The 25,756-nt window shown below is 40.6% G+C and overlaps 4 protein-coding genes across 10 annotated transcripts; 3 read left to right on the top strand and 1 right to left on the bottom strand.

Annotated features, from left to right (window-relative positions):
* The first annotated feature begins 441 nt into the window (after nucleotides 1-441).
* On the top strand, nucleotides 442-13,094 carry LOC105698435 (regulator of chromosome condensation). 7 transcript variants are annotated; one of them, XM_012422685.2, is made up of 19 exons: nucleotides 5,171-5,292; nucleotides 5,505-5,732; nucleotides 5,886-6,120; nucleotides 6,196-6,614; nucleotides 6,685-7,068; nucleotides 7,137-7,347; nucleotides 7,463-7,680; nucleotides 7,773-8,102; nucleotides 8,173-8,378; nucleotides 8,440-8,736; nucleotides 8,813-9,149; nucleotides 9,242-9,654; nucleotides 9,733-10,032; nucleotides 10,128-10,416; nucleotides 10,556-10,867; nucleotides 10,932-11,343; nucleotides 11,427-12,355; nucleotides 12,427-12,555; nucleotides 12,642-13,094. In XM_012422685.2, the coding sequence occupies exons 2-19, from the start codon at nucleotides 5,643-5,645 to the stop codon at nucleotides 12,915-12,917; spliced, it is 5,787 nt and encodes a 1,928-aa protein (XP_012278108.1). In that variant the 5' UTR covers nucleotides 5,171-5,292; nucleotides 5,505-5,642; the 3' UTR covers nucleotides 12,918-13,094. The 7 variants fall into 7 exon arrangements, with proteins under 7 accessions (XP_012278110.1, XP_012278112.1, XP_012278111.1 ...); XM_012422684.2 differs by having other exon boundaries at nucleotides 5,171-5,440; XM_012422686.2 differs by having other exon boundaries at nucleotides 5,171-5,732; nucleotides 6,196-6,276; nucleotides 6,361-6,614.
* Nucleotides 3,765-4,978, bottom strand: LOC105698438 (mitochondrial import inner membrane translocase subunit Tim10). The gene is made up of 2 exons (XM_012422691.2): nucleotides 4,818-4,978; nucleotides 3,765-4,531 (listed from the first exon to the last, which is right to left on the bottom strand). Exon 2 carries the CDS (start codon nucleotides 4,354-4,356, stop codon nucleotides 4,063-4,065), a length of 294 nt encoding a protein of 97 aa, XP_012278114.1. The 5' UTR covers nucleotides 4,357-4,531; nucleotides 4,818-4,978; the 3' UTR covers nucleotides 3,765-4,062.
* Nucleotides 13,095-13,413: 319 nt separating the features above from the next.
* Nucleotides 13,414-15,266, top strand: LOC105698437 (geranylgeranyl transferase type-2 subunit beta). Its single transcript, XM_012422690.2, has 6 exons — nucleotides 13,414-13,717; nucleotides 13,785-13,889; nucleotides 13,964-14,320; nucleotides 14,411-14,555; nucleotides 14,632-14,807; nucleotides 14,891-15,266. The coding sequence occupies exons 1-6, from the start codon at nucleotides 13,715-13,717 to the stop codon at nucleotides 15,101-15,103; spliced, it is 999 nt and encodes a 332-aa protein (XP_012278113.1). The 5' UTR covers nucleotides 13,414-13,714; the 3' UTR covers nucleotides 15,104-15,266.
* A 1,696-nt stretch (nucleotides 15,267-16,962) lies between these two features.
* On the top strand, nucleotides 16,963-25,018 carry LOC105698421 (forkhead box protein D2). Its single transcript, XM_012422660.2, has 2 exons — nucleotides 16,963-17,654; nucleotides 22,200-25,018. Exons 1-2 carry the CDS (start codon nucleotides 17,433-17,435, stop codon nucleotides 23,406-23,408), a joined length of 1,431 nt encoding a protein of 476 aa, XP_012278083.1. The 5' UTR covers nucleotides 16,963-17,432; the 3' UTR covers nucleotides 23,409-25,018.
* Nucleotides 25,019-25,756: the final 738 nt, after the last annotated feature.

Raw genomic sequence — 25,756 nt, 5'->3', positions numbered from 1 at the left:
TCCTGTTTGCTCAAACTTATTTCTTTTTGCCGCTCTTGTATGTACATACATACGTAAAACATAATTTTTAACCTACTTTATGCTAAAAATGGCATATTGTACATCATTTACTGTTTACTTCTTCACAGCCAGCACCGTTCTTTACTCGCACTCAAAATGACAACTAATCATCCAATCAGCAGCTACTTACTCCGGACTCAGCCCTCTGGCTTGGGCTCCGGTCACATATTCTTAGATCTATGGTTACAGAGGTTATAACCGCCACAAGTTACGAAGTAGGGACCGTAGCTACTTAAAGATCTCTGAGCTACTTTCATCAGTCTCATCTTCTCTTTGAAAGTTTCACATGGGACATATGTACATCATCCATACTTCTTTTTCCGATTTGCTGAAACTTGTCCAATTCCGTGATGTAAATACCCGCTAAGCCAATTAATTCAGTGCTCGGTATAGCTGTTGGTAGATACTGTGGATTCCAGGAGATACACGAAGAGCCCGCCACTCGATTCGATATTGCTGCCCTCAGCGGTTTCGCTATCGTCAGGAAGTTTCTCAGGAATCGCAAGTTTTGGCGCCAACGCAGTAAAGGTCACATATTATTTACTTCGTTTATCAAATCGAATAAAAAGTAAGTTCGTAGGTTATACAGTCGAATACTTTTTTTATATAAAATAATGGCACTAGCTCGTATTAACAGAGTTAGCGAACCATTATTCGACATAACCTTAAACTGTTGCAGTGCCGCCGAAGAAAACCGCGAAACGCGGTGCATCGGCCCCCATGAAGGGGCCAAAGGCGGCTAAACAGCTAAAAAGCGAAGAAAGTGAGTTTTCTCAATTACTATTTTCATTTCTTCATCTTCATATTCATCATTGATTTAATTTTAATTCAAGTATCAGCAAGTTTAGAGGCTGAAGTTTTGAGCACATGTGATAACTGTTGCATTGAAATTTAAATGAAATTATTGTGAAGTATGAATGAAAGTTCCATTAAATGTTAACTAAAATAATTACTAAGAATTGTATATATAATGCAGTGTTCACAGGTGTGCAATTGGTTTGTAGGTTATAAAATTAATTTGAAATTTGTCTGCATTTTGTTTAATGCTTATATTATGCTTTTATTATGCTTTTATTGAGTTGTAATGCTTTAATGTTAAATTACAGAGGACGCGCCAATTCCTGATTACATTAGCAGTGTTCTAACTTGTGGACAAGGTGACGTAGGTCAATTAGGTTTAGGAGAAAATGTTGTTGAAAAGACCCGTCCAGCAGCGATACAAGGATATCAAGATATTGTAGCAATTGCTGCTGGTGGAATGCATAGCGTGTGTTTAACAATGAGTGGTAAAGTATTAACATTTGGATGCAATGATGAAGGAGCCCTTGGTCGAGACACATCCAATGAAGGTTCTGAAGCTTGTCCAGGATTTGTTACACTACCCAAAAAAGCTATTCAAGTGACTGCCGGTGACTCTCACAGTGCCGCTTTATTGGATGATGGAAGCATATATGCATGGGGATCGTTTCGGGTATGATCCTAATTTTGCAACTAAGATATATTTTATAATTTATTCGCAGTATCATATGCCATAATTATGTATCTTTTTAGGATTCACATGGTGGTATGGGTTTAACGATTAGGGGTAAAGAACAATTACCAACAGAGATATTGCCCATGTTTAAAGTTACTAAGATAGCTTCTGGTACCGATCACTTAGTTATGTTAATTGAAAATGGTTATGTATATACATGTGGGTGTGGTGAGCAAGGACAACTGGGACGATTAGGACCTAGAAGTGCAAACAGAAATTCTAGGCGTGGTCTTTCTGCACTGTTAACTCCTGGTTTAGTAGAATTCAAAATAACAAGAAAAATTGAATGCAATGATATTTGGGCAGGATCTTATTGTACTTTTGCCAAACACCGCCAGAAAGGAGATATTTATGCCTTTGGGCTAAATAATTATTATCAGCTTGGTAAATATATTTTCATTTATATACAGTATATTTTATTTCATACTTATTACTCATTAATCACATGCAGGTTTAGAAGACACAGCGGTATACTACTTTCCACAACGATCAAAGATATTTAGTGGTAGAACCTGGAAACGCATAAGTAGTGGACAGCATCACTCTGTTGCATTAGATGACATGGGTCAGGTTTTCGTTATAGGCCGGAAAGAATACGGTAGACTTGGACTTGGACCTCAATGTTCCGATGCTAAGGAACTAATTTTGGTACCTGGTTTAAGTTCAATGAAATGTGTCGACATTGCGACGGGTACTGCTCAATCATTTGCTGTAACAGACTCTGGTATGATTCTTTCCTTTACGCGATTTTTCTAATTACTTTTCTGCATTTTTAATGAAGTATGTTATAATATGAAAAATATAACTTTAGTGCCATCATTATGGTTTATAATTCTATGCTGCACAGCTAATAATTATATGTATGAATTAGAGGAATAATTTATCAATGAACATATATATGTTACAGGTAAAATGTATAGTTGGGGAATGGGTTCCAGTGGCCAGTTGGGTACTGGGAATGAATCCGATGCGGAAGAACCAGTTTTAGTACAGGCAAGGAACTTAGAAGGACAGTGTGTAATAGCAGTTTCTGGTGGTGGTCAACACACAATGATTTTAGCTGTACCCAATGTAAGAAATGAAAATTCCAGTTAACGAAGTAAGCACTCATGATGCAAAATTGCATTACCTATTGGCGTGACGGAAATTAAAACAACTGTGTATATTGCTGATGAATGCATAATGACAGCTGCACAGATTTACTTCATCTTCTGTTGTACGAAAATTTTCATCGTTTATTCGTTACATTGAATTACGCATGGAGATTTAAATGAAATTGGAAAATTATTCCGTTTACAAGCAACCAAGTGCAAAAACCATAAAACGTAATTTGTCTACATCAGAAGAGAAATCATGTCATTTTTACATTGGTCAAAGAAATTGATGTTAACTGAATATGAATGTACTATGCGTATATATTTTTTCTACGATGTTGCAATTACAAAATACATTGCCCATTTATATGGTTGGTGTCAACCTGTATATAATGATTTTGCATTAATAATTAAGTAGATCAAATGTTCTTTTTGAAGAATGTGTATTGATTGATTTAAAAAAAAAATAGTTTTCTGTTTCTATCTATACTTATATTATTGGGTTTTATTATATTATTTATGTAGTAGTAATATGTGTGCAGACACATTGAAGAACATTTATTGCTTGGTTGCCATCATGGGAAAGTTATGAATATTACTAGTAATTGTTTGGGACATGAGTGGTAAATTTTTTAATAATGTACGTTTTATAACTATTACCTTCCTTTGTTTTAATTCTTTTTTTTGTATTACGTGGTTGAATAAATTAATGAATACTTTGCAATGTAGTATTTGCAGAAGCTTTGACATAAGTGGCAATGTATTTCACTCACATTATCTGTGTGTACATATTGTTACATTCTATCAAGAACATAAATTGCTTGATAGATAATGTACCATTTAAATTTGGTACATATTTGATTAAAATTTGATGTATATCTTAAACAACTGAATGTTTTAAAATAATAGTAATACAAAATATCAAATTTGTAAAAAAAATTGTTTCCTCAAAATTAGATTTAGAGGAAAGCAGAAAATAGAATACGGTATAAACTTGTATAAATTTGATCTTAACTGAAGTCTACTCATTTAGATTTAATGGTTTTTTAATAGTGGATAGAGAAACAAAATGTTAATTTCCTTAACAGTTTTTAATACATTCCCTTTGTATCATTTCACAAACTTGTTTACAGTTTAAGGTGTTATAATGAAATAAATTTGTAGATTATACCATAAATGAAACTTAAGTGACAATCCTCATATCATTCTACATATTACTACTTGCTTGCCTGTGCAAGACATCCGTATAAAGGAGAACTAGGAACACTGAATTAACATTTCAAATAGTTTGTTATTCTAGCTTAGAAGAAAATTACTATAGAAATGCGTACAATCCATATTCATAAATTCCATTAAAAGTACATTTATCTTATATTAACTTGGTATTTTCTGCTGTTCAGCTACTTTTCCTTTCATGAAATTATCTTCTTGCATTGAAATTTGAGTAAGTTTTTTACCAATCCTTTCATGAACATCCAAATATTTAGCAATACACCTATCTAGACATATTGATTCTCCTTTGCCTAATTCAGGTTCTAAATACTTGGGTGGTATACACTTCTTGTGGCAAGCAGACGTCATACGATTATACATGTCGGACATCATTTCTATCTCCAGATCTTGAACCAATTTAAGTTTCTCTTCGTCCAATTGAGGTAGTCCTGCCATCTTTGTTTGAGAATATAAATGCTATAAATTTTCCAATAACTAATATTCTTTTTCTTCGTCAATGAAGTTTGCTTTTCTCATGCGCTCCCTTGATTTCATACTCTCATACCGACGACCGTCAATATATTTTTTTGACAAAGCAAAAGCGAACAATGTCGTGGTGACACAGGCAATCCTGCACATGATATAAATTAGTATATTATACATGCCAACCAATTATATGAATGCAACTACTTTTAGGAAACTACTTCAATAGTAAATTTCGTCAAATAACATTTTTCAAATTATTGAGTTACAATCAACATAAATTATAACAATCGTTAGTTTATTTTAAATACGTAAAATAATACGTAATCATTAATGCTTAATGATAATTCTAAGTGCGGTTGTTCGACCTTCGTAGGTTATGAAATTTGTTTTCAGATTATTATGAATTGTTGAATGATTTATTGTACACATACCTACCATCCAATTCCAACTTTCGCTACGGTAGATAAAGCCATTTTGTTTATAATACTTTAATAATTCCTACGTTGAAATGCTGGTATAGGGTTCCACATATATTAGCGGACAGAGGCCAGCATAGACAATCAATGAATTGAGACATGACTACGTGTTAATTTTTAAGGAAAAGAGGGGACCGCGTTTTCATTGTGGTACCGATATCAGTCGTAACAGCGCTGAAGTCATTTATGTCACTTCCTCAAAAAGTGGAACAATTTAAATAGAAGGCCGCTAGGTGACGGGTGTTCCACTATAGTTATCCTGCTCATCTCTGCTGATATGGAGCATGAATATTTTCTACTATTTTCTGACCGGAGTCCCACTGAACGCGTTGGATGTCACACAGATCTCGGCGCGGCAACTTGTTGGTTTTTCATTCGAATGTGTACGATAATTCCGTATGAATGTACATACAATAATTTCTGGAGGACGGTACGATATTTCCCTGTGTAGAATCTGGTAACCCTGGTTCGTCTTTTTGGTTTTTAACAGGTTTTAGTCCCTCTCTCGACACATTGCAGCGCCGTGCTCTGTGTGACCCTCGACGCCGTGCTTTAAGAATATCTTATTGTCATTATTGGTCGGTAATCTCCAGACTGTCAATGTTGTCAATGTGTTTTGTACATACAATTATGTTTTTCTAGTACTTGTTTTTCAATGATGCAAGTAAACGCGTGATCCACTAAGCACCTACTGGATGTTGATGAAAATACAATGGTCAAATTGTCTTTGTTGGAGAACAATTGTTTACGTTTGAATAAAGTTATGTTTAGGCATACAAGATGAATCAAAGTTTTGATAAATTGGAAGATGATTCTATTCTGCATGAGCTCCTTGAATATGTCAATAGAAAACAAGAGCCCGAAGTAGTCGTAAGTAGTGATTTTTATACTACAATGACATGTGACGAACTCCGTACTTTTTGAACTTATTCTTTGGATTTTCAGATGTCATTACTGTGAATATAATAGTAATGAAAGTAATATACAAATGGTCGTAATTTATTTTTTAATTATGGTTTTCAGAAATACAAAAATAATACTGCGATCTTGCCTACCACTGGGACGATTCAGAATGCTTTACGATATTTAAATCAGAGATGTGCGTTACCAGAAAGTATATCTCAGCAGATTAGTATAACTCTACCATGGAAGTTTGCAGTTGGCGATAATGGGCGTCTGTTAGCTATTTTGCAGGAAAATATCATTGAGATAAGAAAATCAAAAGATGAATATTCATCAGTAATTGGACGAGCATCTGGTAGTATAATGCTGAAATATATAAAACATAATTAAATGATGTTTACATTTTCTAGAAGTTTCTTTTTTTTTTTAGTGCCTAAGGATGCTTTTCCACAATGGCGAAAAATTGTGTGGAGTCCAGATGCATCGTTCTTGGTGTTGGCTTCAAGTAATGGTTACGTGTCATTTTATAATTCACTGGGCAACAATATTTTTAATATAAGTCACAAAAATTTGCCACAAAATCCCAATATTCTAGAGGCTGGAGATGCTGTATGTTCCTTGATTTTTGTGAAACCTGTGATTAAAACGGAGAGATGGGCCTATGAATTTATTTTAGTTACATACGGTGGCTTATTAAAGTCTTACCATGTGTCAGGAACAAGTGGATTTATTGAAAACTATGAATTTTCATTTAGTAATTTCTATAGGAATGGTGTTAATGCTGTTGTCTATGACGAAAAGCATAATTTATTTTATGTAGCTGGAAATGGTATTGCACAGAAAAAAATTGTAAGTCTTTAAATTAAATCTTTTTCATACTGTCGTTAAATATCATGAGATTCCTGTATTGCAATTTTAGTCACCAGCCTGTGAAAATGGTTTAACGTCATGGCGTTACTTGAATGATTATCCATATCTGAAATTATCATGCAGTTCTGAAGAGGAGAGTACTACTAAATCGAAGTTTTTATTGTGGAATCTGATTCCATCAATACGACCACAAGCTGAGTCACTGATGTTTAATATAAAAGTTTCTCCAAATGCTGAAGTTTTGGCATGTTTAAATACAGATTCCTCGATTATGCTTTGGAGTCTACCAAATTTAAGACTCTTAAAGAAATGGAGATTACATGACCAGCCAGACTATAATGTGTGTAATCCAATGAGGTATACAAAATATAAAAAATTTCCACCTGGTATTTCAGAATTTCATCCAATGGACATTGGTTGGTGGTCAAATAATGTTAGTATTTTAATATATTTCCACATTTGATTGAATTTATAAAATTATAATAAAAATTACATTTTCAGTCATTAATAATCGCACGATATTCAGGATCTGTATCGGTTTGTTCCGTGAAAGATTTAAGAAATTTATTAGGAACAACCCCAGAATTTTTGGCAGGGCAGCCACAGATATCTGAATTGGCACCTGGTCGAGGATTTTTGAGTTTAGATTGTGAAGCATATCTTACAAGTAAAAAGTGGAACAGGGATCCTAACAGCGAGGGACAAGGCTCAGGTAACATAACAATTAACCCAGATTTTATAAAGACATTCATTAAAACACTATTAAGTATTAATTTAAAATTACAAATTTTGTTCTACTCTAATGATATTGAAAAAATGAATTTCAGAAGCATCATCGGATAGTGAAAAAGATGACGAGCCAGAACCTATTACTATTTTAAATTATGCATCAGGTTTGTTACAGAGTACTTTATATTCAATAACTGATATTGAGAGATTTCAACCGAAGCGGAAAAAGTCGAAGGTGCTATATAGAACTTACAGAGTATCAGGTTTAAAAAGTACTACCCCCGAGGAATTGTATTCTCGAAAAATAGACATAGAGGTAAATGCGCAAATTAATTACTATTATTTACAAATCAACAATGTCTTTAGTTATTAACTATTTTTAAAATTTCATACGCTCTTATGTTTAAGGAATACGAAGAAGCATTAGCTTTAGCAAATACATATAATCTGGATACTGATTTGGTTTATCAAACGCAATGGCGTAAATCTGAATTCTCATTAAATGCTATTCAAGAACATCTAAGTAAAGTTAGCAAGAGATCTTGGGTTTTGAATGAGTGCATAACTCGAGTTCCTGACACGTTGGAAGCTGCAAGGGAGTTACTCAACTTTGGATTAAAGGGAGCAAATTTAAGCACACTCCTAGCGATCGGTGTTAAAGATATTGGAAAATTTATCCCCGAAGAAGTAGATGATGATTGGGAAGGGCTAAGTGGACATGACTTATCTTTAAGACAAGTAAGTGATTCCGACTGAGCTAACGCATTCGGACTGCTTTTTGTACTAAATGGTTATTTTTCTTGCACAGATCCAGAAAGAAAATGAAATTCTTGGAAAAATCGATCTGGAGAAATTGACTGAAAGTCAGAAAGATTTAATTAAATATAGAAGGAAACTTCTTGACCTTCTGGATAAATTGCAAACTTACGAAATCATTTTGAAATCTCCAGAAACTTATGATAAAAGTTTCTATGAGGAATTCCGGCAACTCACTGCTGTTGAAAACGCAGTCAGGTATGAAAACTATACAAAGTCTAATTGTTTCTAAAATATAATATTTTGTTATTACCTACAGATTTGCTAAAGATAGCAATTACGAAGGAGTTGAAGTTATGTTCACGTACCACGGAGAAAAACTGATGCCTCATTGGTTAGCAATTATTAATTTCTTCCCAGAGACATTGAGTCCGTCCACTTATGAAAAATTATTACCAGAATGCGATTCAGAAGGTGAACTATTTTTATTCGATCAACGGGAATTACGCCAAAAGGACTGGTCTGAGAAAGGTGCTCTTAACAAGATTTTTGAACAGATAAATAGTGATGGGTCACAGTTTATTTATGACTTGGATCCTTCCTTGTGCATATACAGGTACGGAATGAAATGTAATGAAACAATAATCATTAATGTATGCTTAATAATCCAAGCTCTTTTTATTGTAATGTAGAAATACGCATTTTACACGGGAATTGTTACAACGATGGTACACATCACGAGCTTATCAAATTGAGAGAAATTGTTGTATGGTGGACAATGCTCTAGAGCTTGTCAGAATTGGAAAGTCACGAAACATTCCTGGTTTAGAAAATTTGCTACTAGATTTGGAGACACTAGATGATCTAGTTTACAAAATACGTTTGGAGAAAATGTCATTAACACAGCTCGAAAAGTTAAGTGACTTGGAAAAGATTACATTATTTATGAGTACATCCGATGAAACAAATTTTGTAGCAAACATTAAAAATAGCGTGCTGTCGTTTTTACGGAGAAAACACAAGTATGGGGTGCGTACTATGCAAATTAATTTTTGACATTTATTCTTTACAATTACATAGTAATGAATTATTCAGTTAACGAGAATATTTATCTGCTTCAGGATGGAAACTGTGATAAGTATTTGTTGGGAAAATATCTGATTTCCTTAAGTAAAGATAACTTGAATCTGCCGTTAAAATTCTTTGAATATCTAGAGCGATTCCAAGATCCCGATGTTATGGAGGCAATAGATGATGCTGTTACGTTAGCTCTTGATTGTTTGTACACGAGTACCGATCTTGATATGTATGAACAAGCAAGTGAAATATTACGAATCGTTGAAACACAATTTTTTGTGAAACCACCAAATACTGAATTTGATCCAGTTGACGAGGCGGAAAAAGAACTCAGATGCATTGAAATTCTCAGAAATTATAACGTAAAGGTAACATTGAATTATGTTCGAGAAAATAAGAAAGATCCTGAATCTGTCAAGATGTTGCTTACTCAAATGGCAAGGAGTTTAAACAAAAAGTTAGTGAAATTAATCAGATGATATATTTGGCTTGCATAAATTTTCATTTAAACATGTAAATGTATTACTTTTTACAGAGTAACTCCTCCGGATGAAAACTTTTGGGCCCAGTTATTGAATGACATGTTGGAAATTCATGAATTAGTTTTTTCGTGTTTGGATATCGAGATATGCTTCGAAATATGTGTTTCGGCACGTTTGGTGTCAGGCATTAAAACAAATATTCAAAACTGTACAAATTTAATCGAGACCAAGAAAAATGAACAATCGTTACTGAAGGTTACTTATGAAAGGGCAGTACATTTAATATTAGATGCAAGCAGGGAATATTTTAATAGTTCGAAAAGTCTTACCGATTCAAATATGGAATTAGCTAAGTGAGTATATCATCGATTAACGTATTAAAATGATATAGCCTAGTTACAGTATGATAACTTTATAGTTGAATACATTACATTCAATTTTATTGCAGAGCATGTCTGCATCTTATCACCGATGATAACGTTCAAGTTACGGAAGAATATGAACTAATTAGTTCGTTACAAATTTTAAAGGAATTTAATGTAGATATATTACCTCTTCAAGTGAGATTGTGTCAAGATAGATTAAAATTAATAGAAAGTTGTTTGAACAGTAGTACAGACGGTTATAAAAGTAGACATCGATTAATAACTCTTGCAAATTATCTAAGAATTGACAAAAATAACACATGGTCTCGACAAGGGAAAGTTTTAGAATTGATAGCTCAAAAGTCATTTCAGGTACCTAGTATATCACTTCTATTTATATACAATGCTTTGTCGCTTAATTCTATTATGTGATCAACTACCTAAAATAAACAGCGAAAAAGTAATTCAAATTCGAGAAACATTATTTTAATAAATAAATTTTCTAAAATAGGTGAAAGATTACATCACTTGTGCCTCGACATGCCAACTGCTAATGGATGCTAATTTCTTTCCTGCTTGGAAAACTGTCCTCAGTCTAGCATATTGTGAGGAGTATGAGGAATTGAAATTTCGACAAAAATGTATGTGTTTTGTAATGAGTAGTGGTCCGAACGAAATACTGGAGGACATATTGAAACAGTGGCACTTGATTGAAATTCAAATTCTAAGCGCAAGTTTACAGGATTGGATGCCTTCTTCCGAGGGTGAAAGTTTTGATAACGAAACTGAGAGTGATGATGAATTCATTGATGCTGTGACCACGGTATGTTTTGAGAAATTAAATAGCTTCAAATTAGTGCATTAATTAAATGTTTCAATACTTTTAGCCACAAATTGAAGTAAAAGAATTTGCTCCTACAGTACTAGAAACCTCTACGGGTATAGTAAAAAATTCAGCGCAACGTGTAAAAGAATCAACATTCGGTGTAATAAAGAACGTAAGCAACAGACAATTTTGGAAATCAGCAATACGATCATACTTAACAGAAAGCACGAATACCTATAACGACAGTGAGGATGACATTCCTATAATGGAAACAGAAAAACTGCAGAGTTTTCCAGCTTTTTATGAATCTTTACACAAGTGTTGTGCAGTCAGTAATTTAGATGTTCAGTATACAAAATATTCGATGCAGGATATAAATAGCACTAAACTAAAATTATGTCAGATACTACTGAGAATTACTGCACTGACCGAAACTGCAAGTTACGGTTCAGAAACTAGTGACATCAATCACTGTACGTGTTTTTATCATTTTAAATTCAATACAAAATTGAAAACGGTACTTCAGCAATACTAATAATTTTCTTCATTATTTCAGTATTGCTACAGTGTGCGCAGTACACAATACAAGAGGATTGTCTGCTTGGAATGTCATACTTATTTAGTGTATGTAATGATCGTATATCCTCGGTACAGACAATTTTCAACAGTTTACCTCAAACTAATTTGTACTTCCAACTTGCTGCCTACTTTTACTCTTTGGAGTTGTACAGAAAACTGCACCCAGATTGTAACAATATTTATTTATACGATCCTAATGAATTAATTAACGCAATGATGGAAGTATCTGTGACATCCAGTGAACGTCAAATTCAAGAAGCTTTAATTTATTGGAAGGCGCAAATACATAATTTCAGCCATTCAGAAACTGATAATATTCAATCTCAACACGTGTCTAATATGGAGATAATGCAAGAGAATCCTGAGAATCAAAGGACAAATTTAAATGAAGATGGAGTGGTTGTTATCAACAACGGAATTAGTGATGCAGCTGAAGTGGTGGATGACAATAAAGTATCGATAAGTTTAGATCATTCTAAATCTGAAGAACTCTTGACGATTTCTAAACAAAACGAAGATGATTGGGGTGATGATTGGGGTGATTTCTCGGACCATAGTGAGAACGAAAATGAGCAAGAAGTAAAACACTTTGAACAAAGTAACCTTTCTCTTAAAGAGAACTATTCATTAAAACTAAACGGTCTTAGTGAAGAAGAACGTTTTGAAACATTTCAGAAATTGTTCAGTGAAATGAAAACAAAAGAGCAATATATAGATATCAAAAAGATATTATTTCAATGGCCTAAGTTTTCTGATCCAAAATTTACACTCCTTGAAAACCATCCGATATTAAGACTGGCAAATGCAATGCCAACGTACATTACAAAACAGAACACGTCAAACTATGAACTGCAAATTTTACAGGAATATAAAGATCTTTTATCAGGACAATCTATCCCAAGAGAAGTAAGTTTGTTCGTTAAAAACAACAAAATTTTCATGCTTCTTATGTTAATGACACCTTCTATTGTTATTAGGTATTCGAAGAATTTTTGAAGAAAGGAGAGGATTATCGTCCAGCAGAGCATAATCTTTATTTAAAATTATGCCGCGATGAGTCTTACTTTCATGAGGAAGCAGTTAATATCATTAAAGAAAAGCACCAAGTATGTACAGTTAATATTAGTCTCTCTTAACCTGAAAAACAGGTATATTTGCAAATATTTATTACTCTATGAATTATATTTTGCAGTCACTGAAATTGCTACCACCAATATTGAGGGAGTTGTTTATGAAAAATATGACGGTATTATTTGGCCCAAATCATCCAGTGTATAATCAAATCCTTGAAGAAGTTCTCGTAGACCAGGATTTAACAGAAATTGAGCCCAATATCAGATTATTAATTTCCAAGTTAATGGAGCAAAAAAATGTTCCATATGCTGCAGCATTATTAGTTCACTTGGAAGGCATTCCGTCATCATTAGCAACATATGACAATTGTCTACAATTATTATTAAAGAAATGATTGGATATTTATGGAATGTTTGTTTTTACAGTTTGTTGTATTTATTCAAGTAAAGAGGTGGTCATCTATGTTCATACTTAACATGAAGATATGTACCAAACAGAAAAATATGTAAAAATTTATATGAGATACAATGTAAAGGTTTAGTGGTAACAAAAATTGCAATTTTCTCTGCCATTGATATTTTTATTTAAATGCTTCAGATGATACGCAAGTATTTTTTTAAGAATAGAAAAAGGTTTAATAGATATTTTTTTAATTAGTAGAAGATGAAGCGTCTAGCCTGCTCTACCTTTATCACACGTATATTTATCGAACTAAGTCTAGATGCCGACATTTATGAACAGTCCTGAGGTTCTCCAATCTTAAAGTTCATTGGTCAGGTATAGGGAAAATTACGTACAGCACAACGGAAAGTTTTATCCAGCCAATGGCAGTGTCAGAATAATCACTAACACGGAAACGAGACATAACAGACATCACCTGGAGGTCGGTAAAACCTTTCGAATAAAGTTTATATACTTTACGAGTAATTTTATCACCGAATCTAGTGAAATGATAAAAAAATAATTTGTGCATAATGTTGCAAATATTTTATAGGTTGCATAACTACCCCGTGTTTTACAAGGAGTCCACAGTCAATATGCGATCATGTTAGAATACTGTACCCCAAGATGTGTCGATTAAAGTTAGGTTAGGAGTTCCGAATGTGTCATCCTGAGATATGAATAAGACCGTAATTACCAAAGGAGTCGAATGATATTTAATCCCTACATTGGTCATGTAATATATGCAAAATGGTAATCTTGACGCATCATTAGTATTTTTCATTTTCAATGTGATAATATTTAAATGTTATGTTTTTAGTCAGTAATGATAAAGGATGTCGAATTACCAACTACTATTCCACAATTGCTCTTAGAGAAACATGCAGAATACCTGATTTCATATGGTACAAACAAAGATGATTATGTATGTCTATTTTATTCTATTTCCCTTCTTGTTATTTCATTTCATACATATTTTATAACATGGCCTTCTTTCAGACTTATTGTATGACAGAACACTTAAGAATGTCTGGAATGTATTGGGGCCTAACTGCATTAGATCTTATGGGGCAATTGGAATGTACCGATAGAAGTGAAATTTTAGAATTTATTGGCAAATGTCAAAATGACTGTGGTGGTATCGGTGGTAGCATAAATCATGATCCTCATTTACTTTATACACTTAGTGCAGTTCAAATACTACGTATGTACGATGCCTTGGATGTAATCGATGTAGATAAAGTTGTAAAATATGTCAAAGAAAGGCAATTAGAAGATGGAAGTTTTACTGGGGACGTTTGGGGAGAAGTCGATACTAGATTTTCATTTTGTGCAATAGCAACATTATCGTTACTGGTAAGGTGTTTAAGACTTATAATATACTTTTTTGTCATTCAGTTTGTGTACAACCGATAGAATTTTAAAATAATTGGACATATTTTTCAGGGCCGCTTAGACGCAATTGACGTAGACAAAGCTGTTGAGTTTGTTACCAGTTGTATGAATTTTGATGGGGGATTTGGTTCAAAACCTGGGTCAGAAAGTCACGCTGGTCTCATATACTGCTGTGTTGGACTGTTGTCCATTACAGGTACCAATTTAAAATTTCTTTCTTCAAATTAATAATTTTACTAATATACTTACAAAATGATTTTTTATCATTCAAGGGCACTTGCATTTGATAGATGCCGATCGCTTAGGTTGGTGGCTGTGTGAAAGGCAATTACCTTCGGGTGGATTAAATGGTCGCCCTGAGAAATTACCAGACGTATGTTATTCATGGTGGGTGCTTTCTTCGCTTACAATTTTGGGACGACTCCATTGGATAGACAAAAAGCGATTAGTAAGTGATACGTATATTTGAAACGAATAGTAAGGTGTTACGTACGTACGTAGATGCTAACGATGAATTAAAAACAATTTCAGCTGGATTTTATCTTGACGTGTCAAGACACCGAAGGAGGAGGTTTCAGCGACCGTCCTGGAGATATGGTCGATCCTTTTCACACTTTATTCGGCTTAACCGCTGTTTCGCTCCTCGAAGCCGACTCTTCCCTTAAACCACTTAATCCAACATATTGTATGCCGGAATACGTTATTGACCGCTTAGGCTTAAAACCATCTCGATTGGATAGATAATTAAATTTACGCCATATGCCATGTCAAGAATTAATGGCATCGTAGCTTTATTTAAAGAAATAACTTATAGGAAGTTTATGAATATCTACACGCTTTGTTATCTAAATAACATAGTCTGCATATCCACAGAACGTTCAATAAAACACAAGGTACGCTATGCAAATTCAATGAATTGCTATCTATTCGATCATACATTCCATTATGCGTAATAAAAATCACTCTCGCAGACTTCTTCTACAGTTTATCACATATCGGTAGCGAGTCGAGCGCAGGTTCGTCGTTAAAAAGTCAGTTACATGCTCCCTCGAGCAGAGGCCGAGGCGAAAGATAATGATGGCGCTTGGAGGGCCGCCCTCCTCGTACACTCGGGAACCGGCGTCAAACTCGGTTTCGTAAACACGGTGCTTACTGGCAAAACGGATACGAAAAAGAGAGTTATACGAGCGAGCAAAGCGTCGCGACCGTATTAGCGACCATGACATACGAGGCACGCCGTGCTTTACGATCTTCCCCCCTTGGGAAGAGGAGAGATTACTCGAGCGTGAAATCAATTATCTTCCTTCGTTCTTCGCCTCCCTTGCGCTTCCCAGTGACCACGTGACCCCGCCTGACGAGCCTGCGCGTTCGCGACCGCGCATCGTCGCGCCCTCTCCGTCGCACTCGCGCGTTCCGGAGAGGTGGACGCACACCATGGGTAATTAGGCACGGGGCACGAGCTGTGCAAGATCCGCCCACTTTCGGAGGGGCGGGACCGAGTCCTGCGCACCCAGGGCCCCGCCCCTCCTCGGAGACGCGAGAGAAGGAACTCTCGACGCCCCGCCCATTTTCTCCCTATCTACCCCGGCGCTCTGCAACTCAACCGACGGGATATACGCTCGAGTCTCCGAATACGGAATCACGAGATTTAGCACTTCTCTACCTCGAAAAAATATAATCTGATACCGTTTTCCTCTACTCGCAAACATTCGGCAGAATAAAAATGACTCTTTCTTTCGGGCATCCGACGCCTATTCAATACTCTCATTTGTTATTTTTTCATACATAACGATTCTTGTGAAAGAACCCATGGTTGTTCCAATGAGTTTTCGAGGCGTAAAAAAAAAGTGTGCAGTGACGGACGTCGTCGCAAATATGGCATACGCCTCCATAGATGGTTCTCCTATATGGAAGGCGTGATCATCGACCGCGCGTGTCCAAAAACCGTCGCCTCGTTGACGCAGCTCGTTGACAGAGCACGTACAATCGAGCAACAAAGCCGAGCTGCGCATTGCACGGGAGTCTCTAAAGTTTCTATTACACGAGGTCATAACCGGGGAGCAAAACGACAAGGGGTCGTCTTGCGACGCGGCGGGGGCACGAAACGACGTTTACAGGGGGAGGGGAGGGCGCCCCCTCGGAGTGCATCGATCGGGGCAGAGGACGAACCGCTGGGTGTACGCCAGAAGGTGGGCGGGCGATCCGAGACGCTGCACTCGGTACCCATTGGCCGCTACCGCGCGTTGCAGCCTCTCTACCACCTCGATCGACGCGAGGAGTAATTCCATACCTGGAGGATCTGGCGAAAGAAGCGAAGCGGAAACGGTAAACGACCGAGGAAGGTGGCCCGAAGTGGGACTCCGCAAAGCCCCGCCCACGCCCCCCACTCGCTCGGTCTCGTCGTAGGGTTCCCCCACCCTGCGCGCGCATTCCGCCGTGCCGGCTGGCGGTCCTCGTCGCCCATTGGTTGCCGGCAGTCGGCGCCAGACGGTCTTGGCGGAGGCCACGTCCACCAATCGGAGCCGCGCTCGCCGGCGCCCAGTGGAGGGGAGGAAGCCTTCGCGGGGGTATGGGGTCGGCCAACCCGCAGTATCCGAGAGGCACCGACCGCGGCAAGTATACCTTCTCTTTTCTCCGTCTCTCTCGGCTCCTTCTTCCGACTTCCGACAGGGCCGACGCCTTGTCTACTCTTCTCTCTTTCTCTCCGTCCCGCGAGTGGCAGTCGCGCTATGCGCGGTCGAGCCGAGTGATTCGCGATTCGCGGCCCGCGGGTGTCGGACAGTGTCGCCGAGCGCGGTTGCCAGTTGTGCGGTGGTAGCCGGGCCGCGCCGGGGGCAAGAGGCAACGTCGCTCCAGCGCCATGAGGCTCCGCGAGGAGGAGCCGAGGATCGCGTCGGCCTAGAACGTTCCGTCGAGGAGTCGGCACCCCCGGCGGATGTCGCTGCTAAGGGTCGAGGAGGGCCCTCGACTCGCCCCCGGGTGGATGACACCGTCGCCGCCGTGAAGTCGACTCTCTTACCCACCTCTTCCTCTTCCGCGACTCAGGAATCACGGCGAGGTATCCTCGACGTCGATGATGCCGCGGCCCTCGAGAGACACGTATGGCGACCAGAAACCACCCTACTCGTACATCTCCTTGACCGCCATGGCCATATGGTCCTCCAGGGACAAGATGCTGCCCCTCGCGGAGATCTACAAATTCATCGCCGACAGGTTCCCCTATTACCGGAAGGACACCAGGAGGTGGCAGAATTCCCTCAGGCACAACCTCTCGTTCAACGACTGCTTCATTAAGGTTTGTCGACACACTTTGCATATAATCCATCGAATGGTTACTCCCCAGGGATGCGATTTCTTTTTCTCAGGTCGTCTCGGGGCTCGATGCGCGAAGACGGCGTCCAGGTAGTGATCATCGTGCGACGATTCACGCACTATTATGACTATATCGTCCGCATTGTATGACGAAGACGATGCTCTCATAGGATCGCTTTAAATTTGAGCTACACTGAGATAAGGTTCCGTTTATGTATCTACATATGTGTAGATTGTCATATCAGACCCTGGACGATTATCACAATGAATGGAATCGCTATCATCTCGTTGTGACAGCGTTTTGTTGCATCACGAGATAAGAATTAGTGCAAATGGCATGCAGGAGAAACGCAACGCTGGGAGGATCGCCATAAGTAATGTAAACATACGACATGAAGTCAATATAAAGTAAATATGACGTCAATCTATTTGGGATTTTACCTCAAGATACTGGCGAAGCAGTTCGGCTCGTCCCTCCGGACCTCGACGGCCGTCGGAGATCTTGACTTACAAGGAAGGTATCCCAGGTCGATCTCTCCGATTTGATTTCTTTTGTAATATGTTATAGTAGACTGAAAACTAAGCGACACGTATTTTTTTTTATCTGCCATTAAGCACTTTAAGGGGGTGAAACCACCATCCAAAGTAAGGCATGTCAAGGAGTGATTTGGCAGTTTCACCACAAGAACATAATATTGTTTTAACCAATCCACCTGGAAAAGCTTTCTCATAACGAGCAATGGAAAATATAATTTTCTCAATTAAAAACAAAAAAAATTAAGGGGTGAGCCACCCCTCACAGGCCTTACTTTGGATGGTGGTTTCACCCCCTTAAAATGTTTAATGGCAGATAAGAAAAAATACTTGTTGCTTAGTTTTTAGTCTACTATAACATATTGTAAAAGAAATCAAATCGGAGAGATCGACCTGGGACACCTTCCTTGTTAGACGCAGCTTTTGTTTCTGCCGTTTTAAAGACGCCTTATCGTTTCGTCCTTCGACCTGTCGTGGTTAACTCGTATAATTCAATAGTTTGTACACTCAAAAGGAACGTAACTTACTCACCGAAGACTGAAGTTTGGGGGCTTTGAATGGTTTTTTTTTTTTTTTTTCGTAATTGTTTCTCTCCTAGAGACGTCACGCGGGATTACGTAGACCGGAGCTCGAGGAGGAGATTTCGTCTCTCCGAATTAACTGCACTAACTAAAAGGTGAGCACGGCGCACATACGTAGGTGCAATAAGAAAACCGTGCGAGGGGGACAAGGTGCGTTTCCAACTGCGCACGGCAGATATGATTATACTCGGACCATCCGTTTCGCACCTGCCAAGTCGATTGCACTTTTGCACCTCGTATTGAATAAGAGTCGAGCCCCGCCCTCGGGGCGAAAAGGTGCCAACCGATATCGCAAGCGATAAAGAACGAGAGTGGAAGGGGCACGGTCGGAGGATATTCAAAAGCAATGGCGAGAATGTCTACGATTTTATGTCAATGATCCGAACCATCCAGACCACGAGGGACAAGAGGGAAGAATATCCCGCGAATATTTGCCGTAAATTTAACCCTTCGTCTGTAAACGTTTTTTTCGCCACCTCCCGTCTGAAAACCTGGGTCTTTCGCGTCCGGCCGTTTTTTTTTTTCACCCTGTTAATACCCTCAAAGAATTCCGACAAAATTCATGTTAATGCTGGAAACCTTCAACTTGATGTATCAATCATAAAATTGTGGAGGAATAAATTCTTTCATATATTTTTCGTACAAACAAGTCGAGCAACTCGGGAGGAATGCAGTGATATACTCTAAAAGAAAAAAAAAATGTAACTTTAAGAAAAATTAAGATAACGTAACTTAGAAAACGGCAAATTGAGGGTGAATAATACAGCTTTGAGAAAAGAAAAATATTCCGCTCTATTTATTTCAAATTAAATGCTTAACCTAACCTCACATTTGTGAACAAAGTAATATGTTTGTCGGTAGGAACGAGATCTTCCTCGCGGCATGTGAAACGACTCGTTGTCCTTCTTGGAATGGCCGCATCATTTTTTCGTCGACTTTGGACGCCTGTCCGCGTGGAAACGCGAAAGAGAAGGAGAAATTAATGCCACTGTCCGGGGAGGGGGCGAAAGAGACGCGAATTATTGCCCGGCGAGGTATTAATGACCCCGGGATTTGCATACATATTAGAAAATGCAAATCGTTTGGCTACTTCGTTGCTGCGTCAATAAAGGAGACCGGTTTCCATGAAATGTTTGTTTTTAGAGTCGGACCGAGTGCTCGAGACGCGGTGCCACATTGTATCGCCTTTTAACTCCACCGTGATAAGTTATCAAGGGTGTGGGCTAGGGGAGGGGAGGGGACGAGATTGGACGATTTCGGTCGCTCTCTTCATTAGTTCGTCATATTTCATTATTCGAAGAGAGATATTTCCTCGCTCGTGGGAAGCTCGAGGTAGCTTCGGAGGTATAAGAGTAAATTATCACTCGGTAGTAATTTTTAGAAAAATGGAAGGGAGAAAATAATCCCCTTTGGAACTATGCATCTCTTAAAACACGTCGTCACCGTGACTCGTGACGATTACGGTCCCATTGTTTGCGTTAACATTGTCATGACATGGACCTATTACCCGATACGTCGACTGCCCTCGGTCGGGTACAGTGTTAAAAAATTATTATAATGTTACAACATTTTTGTTTTGGAAGTTTCATTCAGTCATGGTGTACTAATTTTATAACACATTTTCAAATAAAATGTATGAGATATGTTATAAATTTAGTACATAGGTGTAATGATTTTATAATATATGTTGCAAATTTGTGTCGATCGGTACTCGATATTAAACGTTTTTTCTGCAAGCAAACAAATTTGACATATGTTCCGGGCACGTTCGGGGACGATTTTAGAGATCGCCCTACCTTAAACGCCGAAAAAAAAATCTTTTTGCAATTATCGCGACATCGAATCCGAAACTCAGGGAAAAGTAGCAGGTACGTTGTCGACGATGCTACTGGAGTTTTCTATTTATTGTAAGAATTTTTTTAAACATTTAAATATTTTACGGACTCAAGAATGTCGTTACGATGCTTTTCCGCCAGTATCATCGCTACTTGCCATCTTTCGATTAAATTTCTTTAAAAATAAACATAAGTAAACGATAATGAAATTAAAAAATCATCTAAAAAAAAATGTACAAACAGGGCGTACCAAATAACTTTCGAATATCGGACTTATAATTTTTCTCAGAAATTTTATAAAATTACAACACGGTGGGGTAAAATCGTAAATTCACTTAGAATTTTATTGTACAATAAATGTATGCCACTTCACTATTAAGACGTGAAATATGTAATGTTAGTGCAACCTTATCTACTAAAAATGTATGAATTTTGTAAATTTTTTGAACAGGGTATTAACGTAGACCGTTTGATCGGTATTTATTCTTAATTGTAAATGCATACGTACAGTACTCGGTGCCCGTCGATGTACGGTGGATTGTCGGAATACGTGTAACTTGATCGCCGGCGAAGTTATGCGGCCTAAGAGGCGAAGTTACGCAGTTTGTGCAGCCGCGTGTTTCCTATGTACACCGGCGTCCATAAGTTGCACCAGGTCGGCCGTACGGTTCGTTAACCCTTTCATTTCTCCGGGAAGTCCTTTGCGTGTAAGTTTAGAAGTGCTTATAAGCGGCCATGGCGATGAAAGTGTTAATAAAACATGACGGGAACGTCGATCGTGTGTGCCGGACGATTACCTTCACCTCGTTCGTCGAGTGGAATCTAGAGGCAGGAATATGGCGGCTTATACGCGTCACCGACGTCGATAATTTTCGAGGGGGTCGAGAGAGAGAGACATTTTGTCGAAGTAATTATTCCGAGGTTTAAAAGGCGAGAGGGTTTAGCGAAAAAAAAGACGTCCCCCGTGGACGTTAGAGACAAGACAATCGTTAGGCGAATGCGGCTCAGGTTGGCAGGAAATCACGGAAGCATAATTCTAATTCTGGAAGTTTAATAGAAGCATCCTGACATATTGAAATTGCAACGGTCATTGAAATTCCGTTGAAAATAATCGGAGATTAGAGAAGGTAGCTAGTAGGATATTGAAAATGAGAGAACGTGAGAAATCCCGAGCATTTTAATCCCACGTAGTTGCATCGTTTCTTGTCACGCGAATCTCGGTCGGTTTTTGGAAAAGAACGTTGTTTCGAGTGATTTCAATGCGTGGGGCCCCTCGCCCATGGGCCATGGCTGCACACCACGGTCGATCGGATCGGACGTTTGCAAAGGTGTTTACACTTTGTCGGCTTGGATCGGGAAGGTATTCCCAGGTCTACGAGAAGTAATGCGTCCTTCGGGCCGATCGGTCGCAGAGGAGCCACAGCCAAGGAGGACAAGGAGTACCCTTCCTGGTCCTCCTCGACGCACCGGGCGCCGCGGCTAATGCTTATAAAATGACGGGGAGGGGAACGTCTTTGGGTCGCGATTATTAAACCGTCCCCTGAGAAGAGTGAAGGAAGAACGTTTGTAAAATTGCAGGTTCCCCGCGGACCGCACCGGCCGGGCAAGGGGGCGTACTGGGCGCTGCACCCGGCGGCGCTCTCCATGTTCGAGAACGGCTCGCTGCTGCGTCGTCGGAAGCGCTTCAAGTTGCACAAGCCGGACAAGGAGTTGCTGAAGTCGGAGCTGCAGGCGTTGGCGTCGGCGATGCCGCCCCCGCACCCGGAGCCCGCCGGCGGGGCGAGCGGGACGAGCGGCGGGCTGAACGCGGCGAGCCTGCACCGACTCCAGGAGGACCTGCTCAGGTGGGAGATGCAAGAGAGGCGGATGGTCGTGGCGGCGACCTCGGCGGCCAGCTCGGCCAACGGCTACGGGTTCGACGGCAGCGCCGCCGACGCCGCCGCCGGGTACTACCTGCTGTCGCCGGAGGCCCGCCAGCGACTGGGCGGGCCGGAGGTGGCGGAGGTCACCAGGTCGTACGAGGCGACCCTGCTGCAGACCGGCTCCTGGAACTTCTCGCCCTTCGGGGCTTCCGGCTACCTGCCGCAGCTGCCGGCGTACCTGCAGCCCTCGGCCAGGCAGTCGTCCTTGCGGCTGGACATCCCGGAGGGGGGCGGCGGTGGAAGGACCTGCCCGGCCGCCGCCCTGGGGCCCGGCAAGGAGGCCGACCGATTCCAAGACAGGGGCTACGAGGTGGGATTCCGCGACCGACACGCGGAAGAGGACTCGACCTCCCCCTCGTCCTCGGCCAGGATGGACCTCTACCGAGCGGGCACCTCGCCGGACTCCCTGGGCTCCGAGTCCAAGGGCTACTCTCGGCGAGACGGGCTCTTCGGAGCCGAGGTATCGCCCGTCTCCAGCGGCGGCGACTGTCCCGACCAGGGGCCCGATCGCAGGACCAACCCCCAGGTGTCGCCCGTCGTGAACGGCGGCCAGGGCACAATGGCCGTCACTCCTCTCTCCGCGGTACCCACCTCGCCCATGACCGGCGCCACCACCCTCTCCGAGAACCCGGAGGTCGTTCCTGCCAGCCTCGCGCGGATCGGCAGAAAGATGAAAAAGCCCTTCACCATCGAGAACATCATCGCGCCGGACGAGGAGGAGGGCGCCAAGATGTCCAACGCCCTGGGACGCAGGTCCATGCTCCTGATGCCTAGGCCACTCTATGCCGGGTATCCCCTGTCCGTCGTCACCGCGGAGATACAGAGGACTCCTTATGGCTCCGCCAGTCGGGAATTAGCTCTGTAGAGGTTCCACTCGGATTTCAAACGGAATCCCGAGAACTTGGAATTCGGTCCAGGATGACCTCCTAGGGTACCCAATGATGGCTGTGACGCCTGCGAGTCGCCCTGGCCGGTCTTCGCGCTTTCGACGACGTGCACCGGCGATAGAACGATGGAAACGTTGGAGGGTGCTTCACGGTGCTCCTGGGGGTGGGGTACTCCCGAAGACGGTATCCTTGGAGCGGGGGCGATGTAGAGACGTTGCGGGTCTTCGTTGCTTGGATAGTTTGGACTCCATGGCAATCCGGGATTGTATGTGGAAAATGTGCGTTATGGAAGTGGGGGTGGTAGTTAAGCTGGCGTACATGGACTTTTCTCCTCCAGGTGGAAGTCGGTCCCAGTGGCCGTGGCTCGGTTAAGATCACTATAGGCAGAATCAAGAGGAATTATTTAGACGAATCGAGGAATCGCGACGAATGACTCCTGCCGGTTGTAAGGGGAACATTGACCACTGATCGTGTACAGGATGGACATGGCTGTCCAACTATGGAATCGGGACGTTGAGATACTTCCGCGTTGCCACGTCTCAAAAATCCATCCCCAGTGTAATACCACGTCCTGAATCTGGCGTTTTTTTTTTTTTAATTCGGCAACGCCAAAGTATCTCAATTCCCTCTTGGCACTCGTCTCCGTCCCGCGAGAAATCTTGGAATTCGTTGCGACGTAATTAATTCCAGGCTACGACTCGTGTCCACGGATTTAGGGAAACATCCCGGTGTAATTGTGATCGCGCTAGAAAGTTACTTGCGGCTCGTCGGGGCGCAGATAAAATGAATTAACTTCCGATACGAAGCGAGGCAGGTGTCGGACTCGCCGGGTAGCGATAAGCCGGCGTACTTGTAAGGGTCGGATATACTCCGGGAAAAATGCGAGGCAATTGTCGGGCGGAGAAGTCATCGGTACCGTAAACCCTGTACTCACTTTTACTCGGCCGTAAAGTGTCGGTTCTCCGCTGCCGGCTGGGTGCCGGCAGAAAGGATTATCCGAAAAAGTAGCGGCTCTCGTTTATCGACTCCACCGGGCAGTCGAATCGAGCGAATCGGTCGATTTATATCCGAGGACGTTAAATCGGTAAACGGGCCCGGTACTTTTTCACGATCGTTGCGAAGTTCACGAAGGAGGAACGAGTGTTTCTTCGTCGGAGCTGCGTCCGTGTACTTTCCTCCTCTTCTTATTCTTTTGTTTGTTCGTCTTGTTCCCTCGCTTGGTGAAAACTAGCGTTGTTTTAAGGTCGACAATGACGTTGCGTTGCGTCGTTTCAAGCAACAGATCTGTACACTTTGAGGCGAGGTCCAAGGGGCGCGACGTCGACTGTTGTATGAGGATTTTAACTCGGACATTACGTAGCGATGGTAGGAAACAATAGGTAGACCCGACGAGGGAGTTGTCGGTAACTGATGACACTCGTGTAAAGACTTAAAACTTAAGTCTTAAGGAAAGTTCGTACTACCGTCGACCTCCTGGCGAACGAGGACCCTCGGGCGGCCGGATTAGTTCAAAAGTATTCGTAGCGGTAAGTCTAACGCCTGGATAAATAAATTATTGTATATAAAGTGCAAATATAACCACGGACTCGAAGACGATCACGTCGCTCCGATTCTTGCGTTCTTCCCTCTTGGTCATCCCCAGCAGGCTCGAAGATATCCTACTAAGGGCTGATCGCCCCAACATTCGAGTTAAAATCCATAACCAAGGATTACTTAATCGCCCGACTTCAGGTGATTGTCCAAGAATGGATTTTAATCGTCGGTTAACTTCATTTTTGTTAGTCAATTGCGACAGGAATGGAACTGGAGACTTCAACGCCTGGTTTGCCATTGTCCCTCGGATGGAAGAAGTGACTCTGGATGACTCAACTTTTGTCGAATGAAATTTTATGTTTCAATTGTGCCGTGTGCCAAGTCTGTCATATTCCAATTGTACCATGCTCCATATTCCACTTGTACCATATCCTGTGTTTCAATTGTGCCGTGTGCCAAGTCTGTCATCCATAACCAAGGATTACTTAATCGCCCGACTTCAGGTGATTGTCCAAGAATGGATTTTAATCGTCGGTTAACTTCATTTTTGTTGGCCCAACAGGAATTTCAGGTATTCGGAATGTGTTAATCACGGTTATGAAATTTCACGGTAATTGCGGTTGGGGCAATCGGTATTGAGAATTCGCGGATTCCAGTTTTCTCGGAGGTCTCTTCGAGGTCGGAGGTGCATCTGGGATGCGCCATTCCGAGTTTGCCGGACCGATGGAAGTCGGCGGGGATTGAAAGGAAGAGAATGAGAAATAAACTCGGATTCATCGTGAATCGACGCCTG

This window comes from Orussus abietinus, unplaced genomic scaffold (genome assembly GCF_000612105.2).
Source record: "Orussus abietinus isolate OABI.00-Male unplaced genomic scaffold, Oabi_2.0 scaffold62, whole genome shotgun sequence".
Lineage (NCBI taxonomy): Eukaryota > Metazoa > Arthropoda > Insecta > Hymenoptera > Orussidae > Orussus > Orussus abietinus.
Note: the sequence above shows the minus strand (reverse complement) of the source record. Positions and strands in the feature narration are given on the sequence as shown.

Bases quoted from the DNA above. Each gene is read 5' to 3' on its own strand.
- LOC105698421 (XM_012422660.2), top strand. From the start codon at position 17,433: ATGATGCCGCGGCCCTCGAGAGACACGTATGGCGACCAGAAACCACCC. The intron at 17,655-22,199 runs GTTTGTCGACAC...GTAAAATTGCAG, and splicing joins TCAACGACTGCTTCATTAAG to GTTCCCCGCGGACCGCACCG.
- LOC105698437 (XM_012422690.2), top strand. The intron at 14,556-14,631 runs GTACCAATTTAA...TTATCATTCAAG, and splicing joins TGGACTGTTGTCCATTACAG to GGCACTTGCATTTGATAGAT. The intron at 14,808-14,890 runs GTAAGTGATACG...AAACAATTTCAG, and splicing joins GGATAGACAAAAAGCGATTA to CTGGATTTTATCTTGACGTG.
- LOC105698438 (XM_012422691.2), bottom strand. From the start codon at position 4,356: ATGGCAGGACTACCTCAATTGGACGAAGAGAAACTTAAATTGGTTCAA.
- LOC105698435 (XM_012422685.2), top strand. From the start codon at position 5,643: ATGAATCAAAGTTTTGATAAATTGGAAGATGATTCTATTCTGCATGAG. The intron at 10,417-10,555 runs GTACCTAGTATA...TTTCTAAAATAG, and splicing joins TAGCTCAAAAGTCATTTCAG to GTGAAAGATTACATCACTTG. The intron at 11,344-11,426 runs GTACGTGTTTTT...TCATTATTTCAG, and splicing joins AACTAGTGACATCAATCACT to TATTGCTACAGTGTGCGCAG.